The 13,142-nt window shown below is 41.4% G+C and overlaps 1 protein-coding gene across 11 annotated transcripts in view; it reads right to left on the bottom strand.

Annotated features, from left to right (window-relative positions):
* Positions 1-4,640: 4,640 nt before the first annotated feature.
* The window catches only part of LOC122572905 (zinc finger homeobox protein 4-like), a 404,144-nt gene continuing 395,642 nt past the window's right edge, over positions 4,641-13,142 (bottom strand). For 9 of the 11 annotated variants that reach the window (XM_043738577.1, XM_043738576.1, XM_043738579.1 and 6 more), the window contains one exon: positions 4,641-12,840. In XM_043738577.1, the coding sequence (XP_043594512.1) occupies positions 12,122-12,840 (719 nt within the window). In that variant the 3' untranslated portion in view covers positions 4,641-12,121. The remainder of the gene's footprint in view (positions 12,841-13,142) is intronic. The other 2 variants (XM_043738585.1, XM_043738586.1) reach the window with 2 other exon arrangements.

Raw genomic sequence — 13,142 nt, 5'->3', positions numbered from 1 at the left:
GAGACAGAAGATGATTTATCGTATTTCTTTCCTGTAGTCTTCGATCATTACGAACGTGCTTCTTCTATATATTTTACATCATCGTAAAGGAATGTCTCTTTAATTTTAACGTTGCACGAACGCGAAAGGAAAGAGGGGAGGAGGAGAGCACCGAAGAAAAAGCGATAGCTTCGATAGAAATTGTCTCAAACGTACAGTGTGCTGTGTTGGTGACTAGATACCGAGATGTACGTAATGGTAAAGATGTACTAGATGCGATTGAGTGGAAATAGGAAGGATAAGAGGAAAACTATGTAGGTGGATGCATCTCTGCCTTATTTCTGTCCAAAGGAATCTTCAGCGGAGCTTCTCGCCATTTCCTTTAGATCCGCGTGCTGTCTTACGTCGTACCCATTCACTATTTCGCGTTGAATGCATTTCAGATGTATTTGCAATATGCAATTTTAGATTGCCACGTAATTCGAAATAGTAACGGTATACCGCGTTAAGCGTTATATATTCTTCTTCTTCTTCTTCCTTTCCTTTTTTAAATGTAGTTATGTACATTGTACATTTCGAGTACTCTCTGTTACAAAGAATCTCCAAACAGAGATATATCTATATATTAAAGTCGAATAAAACAGTCACGTCGGATTAATTTACGTTACGAAGTGATTTAACAAACGACGTTACTAGGTAATCCAACAGACTACTCTTGTTTGTTCTAAATAAATTCCTGTTCCTGAGAAGGGAATAAAGAAGTAGCTAAGGGTTACTTATCGTTTATGGATCTATCGTGACCGTGAAAATGTTAGAGTAATTCTTTATTAGCTACAAGTTTTATAATTTTTCGATATTCCATTTTTATATCAACTTCCATGTATCACGGTTTAAAAGTATTTCGATTTTTCAAAATTACAAAAAGACCCACTCCACGCGGTAGATTTTCGTTCTTCGTTGACAATTTCGACTCAAATGCGTCTATCAACTTTTCAAAAGAACAATCGAAAAGTTATTTCGTCGTATCCTGCGATCTTTGGTATCGATGGTAATGTTTTTTTTTTTTTTTAGAAACTAAGCCGAGAACGATAGAAAAATCTAATTAATATTTTCACCCTGGACCCTAGCATAGCGCTCGCCGCATTTACATCTAACTGCTGTAGCTTCGTTTCGATAATGTTGGGATATAAACAATTTTATCGTAGCTTCGATAATTTATACAAAATCCTGTTGCATAGCGAAATTATTACTTCCAACCCTTCCACTTCTACTTTACGTATTGCCATTTGGCAGGCAAAGATACGATATTTAAATTTTCAAGTCAGTCGCCTATGGCAATTTCGCGGTACGAACTTAGCATTCGAGACGAAATCGCGTCGTGAAGACGCTTTGGGGGTTTCTCAGAGACGGGAGTTGAATCGGGGTTGGCTGAGACGTAGATAGAGCTGAACGATGCTCTCGCGTCCCTGCCAGCTTCCCAAAGGTTACGGATGGCGAGGGTGGGTCGCATATATTTTACGTGTCGCCTTTATTTCGATACGACGGAGCTTCGATCCCGTCTAAACCTAATTTGCGTTCCATTTCGCGAGCAAACACTCTTTCCAAGACCTTTCGAGATCCTTCTTCTCTCATCCTCTTCCAGACGAGTTGCTTCGTTCTCTCGAAACGCTCTTGATTCGTCGCGAATGCCACGTGAGTTTCCTTGTTTGCCCCCCGCGTATAGGGCTGTATCGAGCTCATTTTTCTTCCAATTCATGCGAATTTTTTCTTAATAGAATGGAAAAAAATGGCTTTCTATTTGGAAACTTGTATCTTTTTGGAGGAATTGTTTCGACAAATATCTATGACGGACGTGCTTTTACGACGGTGGAAAGTTTGGTCGTAGTAATTATTTTGTTAGATGCGAATGTTTTATGTTTCGGAACTTTTTCAAATAATTTTTGAGTATTTACTGATGTGTCGTGACAATGTAGGCAATAGTCGAAAAATATGTCTGGTATTAAATGGTATAAAATTATAATATATGAATCTAACGTAAGAGTCAGATAGAAATTTTATTATATTCATTTTCCCGTGATTTGTTTTTATTACGATGTTATTATGGTTTATTTTATCGTTGTTTTATTTTACGAGCGAAATCCAAATGTGACTCGCATGTAACTTGATAAGCAGATCATCCTAAAACTTAACATATTCGATGCCTTGGAAAATTACAGAATTTTTACTTGTGAGATCGAGGGTTTAGAATATTTGAAATATTTGAAATATTTGAAACTCGTACTTACCTCGATATCTGTGTCATCATGTTTCGCAAATGCACCATTCGAGGAGCCTTTAACGACAGAGCGCGGCGACCAACGACAGACGCGAGTCTCGTGCAACGAGGTCGTTCAAGAAACATCGAATTTCTTACAGGTAATACTTACCATTTAATGGAACATGTGGAAATATATCATAGTAGAACGAATCCTCCTCGTTTAGAGCGAAAAAGATAAGTTTTGGTAATTTATATTAGAGTAATATATTTAAAGCACAAGAAAAAAAGAAGAAAAGGAAAAGTACTATCCAATAAATATAGATGTCTGTTGTTAGTCTCGAGAAGAATAACCTGGAAATCGCGTAGGAATTTGCCAGTTCTGTTCAGCAATTGCGCGAAATCACGAAATTAATAAATTCGATCGTATCGACAGTGACTGGAGACTGTCACGGCGATTGTTCGGAACGCTTCGACACCGAATGGCTTCGATCCGTAATGGCGTCATTGAAAAATTGCATCGGGTCATCGTGGTACGAGCGTTACCGATGTCGCGTTATCACGCGACATCGCTCGCTTAAGCGACCGTGTTTTCCGTCTCTATGCAAATTAGCAGGTGAGCTAATATTGGAACTCGGAAATGGGACGCTCTGTGGACCGGAAATAAAATGAAATCCCGCATAATAGAATGATATTCGCGCTTGGTGATTCGTTCATCCGCGATAACGCACGGTACAATTGACGGAGGAGTTTCCGAAAGTTTTGTGAAACTTGTATTTTATATTAAATATTTTTATATCTTTGCATCCTTATCCTTTTCTTTCGACGATATTCCCAGTTTCTCATATTGATATTTTAAATGTTACTCGGAATTGGTTAATCGAATTGAATCGAATTTCTTTTAATTCAACATGTTTCTCGATAGAGTAACAAATATCTGGGAAAAACGAAAGAAAAACTTAAAGAAAGGCAACTTGCTACGCCCTAAAATAACAATGGACAGGATACGGTAGCATTACGCGAAGTCCCAGTGTTTTAGTTTCATAGAACGGTTCGAAAGAAACAATTGTACAAAGAATTCTGGTGTTTTAATTTCGTAGAAAAATTTCGTAGAAGCGTTGGAAATTTTACGAAATAAATGATAACGATAAAACGAGACCATTAAATAAACGATATATATCGTACTGTCTGCGGAAAGAAATTTTTATTTCGTCGTAAAACGATGTTGGTAATCGCGTTCGCTGAAAGCTCCGTATCGAAACTTCCGTTGGATAAAAAGTAACCCGTTGAGGCAGAACGAATCTTCACCTTTGGTAAAACGACGAAGACGTTCACCGTTGATGCATGCTGGACAGGAAGCGAGTTTCTTCACCAATCAGAATGGGGAGAGAATGGTATTTGAAGTTTCAGTAGTAAATCGGTAGAAAGACCCCGGAAAAATAAAGCGACGATGGAAAAACAAGATAAAAACGAGCCATTTTCGGGATATTTTTGCAGAAAGATACCGCGTGTTCTGCAGTTTATTTTTCTCGCGGCAAAACCTATCGGAGTAACAGGAACACGGAGTTACTTTAGAATACACCATCCCTGGGCGAAACGTTAGGAATCAAATGTTTTCGTTTACTTTCCCTCCTCCGTTTTTTCTTTTTTCGAAGGTCTTTATTTTTTCTTACTCGTACCCCTTTTCCTCTTCTTTTCTTCTTTTCACCTTGCCACGGCGTTTTAACGATTTCTTTCGGCTCGTTGCGATTCTCTTTTCTCGTAAGAAAATATTCGACTCGAGATTTAACACATTCGAGATCCAGACGCAATTAAACAAGTCGATGCATTTCATGGTTTCAACTTTTATACTGCTTTTTCTTATTGTTTCACTTTCGTACAATATCATTTCGCTGATAGATTCTCGTCGATAGATGATCGATCGAGTAATATGAATTTATCTCCAAGAAGCACGGTATCGCGTGGATCCCGAATGTGTTAGTATTCGCTTTGGCGTAGCCGTTTTATTATATCGGGGCGAAGATCGAAAATCTTCGAAAATCAGAAATTGAGAACTCTTTTCATTAGACGTTCGGTTAATGGCAATTCGATGACAAAATCAAAAGGAAAGAAAGAAAGAAAGAACGGAACAGAACGTAACATCTCGCTTCTCACCCCTAAGGGGAAAGAAATGTCTCCGTAGTTGAAGGAACGATTCAACTTGTAAAAGAACGCTAATATGAGGAGTACACGCGTGAATTTCGTTCTCTGATTTTCCACGAAGACGCGAAAAAGAAACGAGAGATCGATCAGGGAAAAAGACGTTTCAGCTTTTATCTATTTAAGAAAAGGATTATAGGAAGGGGATTATTCATCAGTTTCACAGACTAGATCTATATATAATCGTATCGTATGTATATATATATATCCAATAATATATATATAATATCATTATATCCTTCTTCATCATTTATATTTAGTGGTATAATTAATTACTCGCTTAGATATGAAACCTAATAGGAACATGATTGCACCGCACCCATTTTGCCGTACGATGTTGGTGCCAGATCGCAGATCTCCCTCGCCTCACTCTTAAATTCCTATTTTTTTTTTCTTTTTGTTCTCTCCCTTCAATTACTCTTTATAGGAATAGCGCACGTAAATATGTGCATCACTGTATGCTCGCGTATATTTATATACGTATACAGGTACAGCCATCTTGCATGGCACGTGTGTGTGTATGTATGCACGTATGTATGTATGTACGTATGTATGTATGTATGTATGTATTCATGTATGTATATAATATGTGTATGCATGTATGTACGTGTGTGTGTGTGTGCACGCGTGCGTGTATGTATGTGTACGTGTATGTGTACATGTAACGCGTGTATACATGTAAGTATGAATTGTCATGTGCTCGTGTATGTATATGTGTGCTCGTATGTCGATACGTTTTCGCGCTTGCATGTCGCATTTTCTCTCTCGCTCGCTCAACTCTTATTCCTTTTATTCTCTCTCTTTTTTTTTTTCATCATTTTCTTTTCTCTATTATAAAATCTAGATGCGTGCGCGAACACGGGATCTTGTTCGCGCGCGCATAACACATATGGCACCATAAATATATATTTGTACACAAGGGCGAGCGTGGGTGGACGAGATGAACAAGAAAGAACGTACGCGATGTCTCTATCTCTCTCGGCCGCGTTTTGCCTCCGTTTCTTATCGTTCCATCGTGATTCCCGAGTTTACGCGGTTTTTCTATTTCAAGTTAATCGATCGACGATTAATCGGAGATTAACGAAGGGTGATGGTCACTGATACGCGACGCGAAAGATATCGGGCGAGGTCGATTTGGTAGGAACATGAAAATTGTCGCGCGATCGAACGTGACAGGCATCACAGAAGGAATGCGAACTCTACAACGAAGAAAAATAAATCCTTGCTTGAAAACTTCGTTCGAAAGTCGCGAACGATTGCCAAATGATTAAAGAACAACGACACCCGGTACGTCTCCCTTGCGCATCTTCGTCAGCAAGTACGAGAAACGCATGTCTGTTTGCATGCTCGCGCGCCCTTCCACATTTTTCTCTCTCCGGTTATCGTTTTTCTCTCCTTTACCTCCACCTTTTTTTTTTTGCTTGCTCTCTTGTCGTATTTTTCTCGTTTATCCTGGTTTGTATTCGATCGAAGCCGTCGGTATCGTTTCCTTTTTTTTTTCTTTTTACCGTTTCTCGTCAAGTGGGTCTCCCCGCGTCTCCGCGAGTTTTACAAAAAAAGGGGCGAGGCGCGAGGCGCGAGGAGAGAAACGTTATTTTTTTTTTTTTTATAAGTATGGCGATCGAGTACCTTGCGACAGACACAGACCACGATCGCTCTTGAAAAAAAATTGCTCTCGCACGCAGAGGAACGGATCGCGCGCGGCGCCAACATCGTCGGGGTCCTTGAGCCGGCGTTTACGGGGTTGACCGCGCGGCCACGCTGGTTGCACGGCCTCTTCCGGCCCCATCGGAGGGCCACGGGCCCCGTAAGTGAGTACATATAAGATATACACATGGCAATCTCTCACAAGAATTAATCGCTATCGTTATCAATTAGTATCCGTTATTAATTAATAGTCAATGAAAATGTAGCTCGGAACAAATTCACAAAATATTCAATCGGCGATAAATGTGAACCACGATAATAGTGACAATATTAATAATAATATTCATAATGCAATAATAATTATAATAATAATAATAATAAACGCCCTTTCAATCATTGCATTAATAATAATAATAATAATAATAATAATAATAATAATAATAATAATAATAATAATAATAATAATAATAATAATAATAATAGATAATAATCGCAATAGCAATAGAAATAACCAATAGGGTTATACCAGTAAGTATAGTCGTATTCAACATATTTCATACAAACTCAACGACAGTTATAGAAAACTGAAAAACTTCCTCGCCGCCGGCCGCTCTTTTTCTCGTCGAATCTTACACGACGTATCGTTTTGCCACTTGCGTTGTTGTGTCCATTTTCTGTGCTCTCCGATAAAGAAGAAAAAGGAAACCGCGATTCTTTCGATCAACAACGTTTCGATTTTCGTCTTTCCTATTTTTTTTCCTTTTTTTTTTTAACGAATCGATCTTAACGTCGTTCCCATTCCACGATCAATCTTCTTAAAAATCGACCGTGTGACCCTGTAAATACGTGTAACTGATCATCCGAATAGTTTCTCTTTCACTGATCGCCTTATATCTTCTTTTTTCCTCTTTTTTCTCTTTTCTTATAAGCAATGGCTTCGGTTTTGCAGCCGCATCTATTCGTACGAGCTTCGTCGACGATTATAGCAGGCCGTGGATAGAAAAATCGATCGTGGAATCGAAAGGACATATCGTCGTCGAACGTTCTTGGGTCGCGTGATCTCGCGAGGAAATGTCGCACGATCGACGAGAGAAACCGGAAGGTGACGGGCGGCGATGGGGCGGTGAAAATTTCTCGCAACGTAATAATAGTTTCCGCATACTCAATTGCATCTCTTATAGTTCACTCCTTAAATTAATCCGCGCACGCTTATCACTCATTCATCATTGTTGATTTTAGGAACAGCTAGTAGCGAGGTTCGGTTACTCTATCACGCAATCTCCCGTACTCGAAACTCAAAACGCCAAAACCCAGTTTTGCGTACACGCGCACGTACGTTGCCGCGTTTTGAGAATTCACGCGCGTATATGCGATATACGTTATATCGATTCGAGACCATTCTCGATGTTTTCGATTCGCTTCAATTCTCGATGTGTGGTGTCCACGTATATACGCATGTTTCGTGTGTATTACGTCTACATGTTCATATGTGTGTGTATTATATATGCGTACGTGTAGACAGTGTGAATATATGTTCGATGTACATGTTTTTTTTTCTTTTTTTTTTCGAAACAAGTTGCGCGTTCGTCGATTCGTCTCGTGCAAATCTCCTGCGTGTCTATTAGCCGCGAATCGATTAGAAAAATTAAATATTCCGTGTATACATGTATACGCGTCTATACATATGTGTATGTATACAATTAAAAGGAACACGATGTTGATTCTTTTGTGCGCCAAAGTGCATACCGTTATTTTTCCTCTTTTCCTCGTTTCTGCTTTCATCCTCTTTCGCTTTCTTATTCTCTTTCGTTAGAATGTACGCGCGATAAAAGGGGACGCGTTTCGCCCTTTTTCCAAGGTCTCGCGTCTCGTCTGCTAAGATTAGTGATATATCGTGTGTATGTATAGTCGTTCGGTTAGGTCGTTTGCAATATACAGGCTTGATGAGAGCGTTCGAGATCGACGAAACGTGGTGAAAGCCACGATTTCAAATAAGAGGGGGCTCGCTACTTCGTAATCTACAGATTAACATCTACGCAGATCTTTAATTAGCCCGTGATCACCGGATAGTAACAATTGTCCTATTTTGCGAGGTATCGGTTACGAACATTTCTCTTTCCTTTTCTCCATTCGTTTTGGATGCTCCGTGTTACGATTTAACTAAAAAGGGAATCGTCGCGGAGCAACGCGATCAATTGGGAATTTCGATTTTCATATGTGTATACGTATATGTGTTTATATGTACGTGTGAATTTTCTTTTTTCTCAATAATTACACGTGTCTCTCTTTGCGTGTATAAATACGTGTATATAAACGTGTGTGTACAGTGTCGCTAAACAGGTGTCGTATGTGTGTCGTGTGTGCGTGTTACCGTGTGTCCATTCGTTTCAGTTTTAGCCCAACGCTATAACTTTTTACATAGATAATAATAAATACATGGCCACATATATCTAAATATAATATAGTAAATCTATAATAATAATAATAATAATAATAATCATAATAATAATCATAATAATAATAATAGTCGGTAATAATCAAATATAATATTAATAATCGTCGTTATCAACGTTTACATTAGAAAAAGCATCTTTTGCAGACAGGAACCTCGAGTTGCTTAGTTACCTTACAAATAGTTATTACTTTGCGTCTCGTTCGACGTCTAACGACCAGTACGCGTTTTGCGCCCGCCTTTCATCCCCTTAAACATCCCCTTCAACCCCTCTCTCTTCTTCCTAATTTACTTTCCACGTAGCCGGGTAGTACCCTCTTTATACTACATATATATATATATATGTATATATATATATATATTCGTTTTCTTCTTACTTCGTCGTACGCTCTTTACCTTCGTTTTAACTCCTCGGTTTTTAATTTTTTTCGCTTTTGAGGTTAAGATTCGGAGCGCGATCCTTAACAGGTTCTTTTCACATTCTCCCTTGCACATACGGTGGCACAACCCCCGCTTTCTTTCCACATTCGCGATATCCCCAATTCACTATTTTCCCAGATAGTTTTCAGGCTTTTTGATAATTCGCTTACTTTTTTCCTGTTTTGTGTACATGTATGTGTATGTGTATGTGTGTGTCAGTGTGTGTGTCAGTGTGTGTGTGTGTCTGTGCCAGTGTGTGTGTGTCTGTGTCAGTGTGTGTGTCAGTGTGTATTCGATTTCGGCGCGAAAGCGTGTTTAAAAAATTAAACAAAACGCGAGAAACACGACGTACGTACGCGCGTATACACGTGGCCGTTTCGGATATTACCCGCGAGGATTCTAGTACGTTACAACATCATATATTTATATATAATATATATATATATTTATATAATTTTCTACATAAATATATATATACTTTTTGTTCATCCATTTTATTCATTTATTTATATATATATACCTTTTTTTTATATATATATATATATACCTATGCATGAGTGTGTCTCGTGTGTCGTCTACCGATGCATATCCTCCCATATTCCCCTTAAAGTCTACAGTTTAATTGTAATTAACCGTTAACTTACGAGCTAATAGTGGATTCCTTGTCGTTCCCGAGCAGACCTTTACAAAAACCCCGTGTCCGTCGATCGAGAGGTGACTTTTATTTATGTCTTTCTTTCTTTCATTTTTTTTTCTCTCTTTTTCTTCCATCGTGTCCAGTGCTATGCCGTGTTCATCCGATTCAACTGCGTTTAATTCTCTTTTCTTTTTCTCTCTCGTAACCACGGAGACCCGGTTTGCGCGTACGTGAACTTCGCGCTTTCCTTCGGTCGACCCCGAAAGCATCACACGCGCCGCGCAATCCACCGTTTCCGGCTTTCCAGTGAGAAAGAACCGAAAATGTTCACGCCTTGAACAGCACTGCGCTCGATCGCGGTCTCCGGCGCGGCTGACCGATTTGCTATCGTATCGTCGACCGATTAACTAGCGATAATCAATTACAGCTATCGTTAGCTATAACTATTTACCATTATTACTATCATTATTATTACTATGTTTATTATTATCATTAATATTAATCATTAATCGTTAGGTTTTTTTTTTAGCGTTATTAAATATAATTTATTAAATATAGGAACCATGTTGCTGTGTCTTTGCTTGTTCGTGAACGCGAACCGTATCGCGACGGGCACCGGGGCAACTTGCCCTCTCGCGTTTTCCTTCCCATTTCTTCTTTTTGCTTCTTCCCCGTTTCGTTTCGTTTCGTTTCGCGTCGTCGTTCTCGTTTCTCTCCCACGAAACTTTACTCCTCTTTCCATTCGACGTTTCTCCTTACGAGCATTTTGCTCTCACGGCCAGAGAAAAATGAACGGAACTCACGTTTTAAAATTCGCGCGCCGGTAGCGACGTTCATTACGCGTTTTATCGTACTTAAAAAGAACCCCTCCCAGCCGCGGGGTTACCGTGCCCTGTGGGTGTTTCTCGAAACTATAGAATGGATATTACTAGGCTTGTGTATGCGTGTATGCACGTGTATACGTGTCACGAGTGAGTGCGTGTGAGTGTGCACGTGTGCGCGTGGGTTCTCTCTCCATCTTTTTTTTCTTTTTTTTTTTTCTTTTCGAAGAAAAAATCCTTCCAGCCACCGATTTCCTCAAAAGGTCGTCCGATCGTCCTCCGACACGTGAACCTCTCTGGCCTCTGTACGTACTTTCGCGCGTTCACCTTTTGCCGATTAAAAAAGAAAAGAGGAACACGCGGTGATCTTCCTTTCTTCTCGCCATTCCCTTCCGTTTCGTGTCTTTTGAAAGGAAAGGCTTTCGTCCTTTTTCGTGGTCATCGTCGGTGTGAACAACGCTTCATCCGATTCTCGCATCCTCCTTGACACACGCTACTTACGCAGTACCACCCATACACACGCACGTAAAAAGAGAAAGAGAGAGACAGAGAGTGAAGATTCATTTTTTTTTTTTTTCATTTCTTAGAGATGAATATGTACGTATGTATTCGCAACGAGCGCGACGCTATTAGTTTCGCGAACGCCGCGCCATCTATCCTACTACGCCGCGTCCTTAATGTCTGTCCGCTTGTTTTAGTAACTTTTTTTTTCTTTTGTTTCATTAAATCTTTATTATTACTTTACATAGGAACGTTTAAATCAGCCCACCTCGACGCGTCTTCCCGGCGTCGTCGACGCTCATTCTTTTCCTCTCCCCCACGTATTTATTCTCCTCCGCGTGCTTCTTCGTCGCGTCGCGGTTTCCGCGCCGCCGTTTCCATCCCCAAAATCCTACTTACGAAGCGACCGATGCGTACACAGTCAACGCACGGATAGAGACACGGATGTCGCTTCGCGAAAAGAAAAGAAAAGTGACACAAAAAAGAAAAGAAAAGAACGACGATCCGTCGAGAAAATCGCTCGTTTCTCGACTCGTGCAAACGTCTCTCTCAATTATCAAACAACAAACCGATAATCCTTTTGGTCGTTCGTTTCTCTGTTTTCACTCGTCCCGTTACGTGTGTCCGTCAAAACTCCGAAACATTCTTCATTCTTTCTATCGAAGGAACTTTGGTGAGCGCGCTGCTTTGGTGGCACGCTATGTGTGTACATATATTGTAACAAAAATATTAGTTAAATTGGTGATTGCGCGCGCGACAGTGGCCCGTGCGCGGCCCGAAATGAAAACGAGAATAAAGAGAGAGGTCCATTACGCGGCATCCTCGTTGATTGGTCCACCGTCCACGCGCGAGTATCTGGAGCCGGGGATTCCCCGGTGCCCGGAGCGGAAGAAAAAGCCCCTCCCCCCCTCACCGACAGTTCCTGCCTAGGTTGGAACCCCCTCCCCTTTATTTAGCCAGTTAGGAACGTTGTTTGCTTTCGTTATCGAGTACCCCGTCGAAGAGGAGCACCCATCGAACACTCTCTCCCAGCTCCGTTTTCTTCCTTCGTCCTCGTTCTCCTCTTCCTTTTCCCCTCCCGAAGAAATCGTCAGCCTGCGAACCAGACGATTCGCGAACGTTCGATGGCTCGTCCCGTCGTAACACCTCTGCCTGACGATTCTTCTCCGCTGTCTTTGTTATTCGCTTCTTTCGCACGTGACACGCTCCGTTTAACGCGCGCCAGCCAAAGCAGCAACCTCTTGGACCAGTTTCTGCCTCTTGACGTCGGGAGCGTTATTGTTGTCCTGGTTCGCCCTCTCGTTAGCCTGCGGCTGGCCCGTGGTGCTCTCAGCGGCCGCGCGAGCAGCCAACAGGGTGATTTGATTCACCACATCCTCCATCTCGTCCGTGAGCGGATGCACTTCCTCGCCACACTGTCCCACAGATTCCGCGCCGATGTTACCAAACTGTTGTTGCTGTTGTTGGCGTTCTTGGTTCGCTTCGAGGCGAGCTCGATGCTGCAACGTTTCAGCGTGACGCCGCCATTCGGTGACAGTCGTGTAGGTTCTCGTCGGGGTGTTTCCATCGCACAGAGAACAGGCGTAACGAGATTGAACGAGGCGCAACGCACCGCGACGCTGTTGATTGCCGAGATAGCAGGAGCGTTGGTGAGCGAGCAGCGTCGATTCTTGCGGATAAGCTCGGCCGCATCGGCGACAGACCAGGCACAGTTCCGTCTCGACTTCGCGACAGTGCTGTGGCGGCCCGTTCTCATCGGAGCCGCACGGAGGCGTCGGCAATCGCACCGTTTCCAGGCCTGGATGGTTCGGGTCTTGCTGCAGGAATGCTTGCATCAAAGAGCGCGGCACCTGGACCTGGGTGCCCCCTTCCACGTGCAACGACATTAGCCCACTGCTGTGCATGCTGCCGCTCAAACCTGGAGCCGCTACTGGAATCAAACCACAGATTCGTTCTGTTAGAAAATCGGTTTCTTAATCTGTTCCGTTTTTTAAATTTTTACGAAACCACCTTAAAGTTGTATGAGAAACGCGGAAACGTGACTTAACACGATCTTTCCTTAGAATTAGAAAGAAATTAGTTAGAAGCCAAAATAGTCGACTTGGTCTTCCAACAGTTTCGCGATCTTTTAGATCTTTAGACTTAGAACACGCGACTAACGTTCGATATTTCATAAATCAAATACCATAAACTTCAACGAAATTGGCCAGCTTCGCTTGATCGTAACAACGA

Source organism: Bombus pyrosoma, linkage group LG11 (assembly GCF_014825855.1).
Source record: "Bombus pyrosoma isolate SC7728 linkage group LG11, ASM1482585v1, whole genome shotgun sequence".
NCBI lineage: Eukaryota > Metazoa > Arthropoda > Insecta > Hymenoptera > Apidae > Bombus > Bombus pyrosoma.
This window is presented reverse-complemented; position numbering and strand designations above follow the sequence as displayed.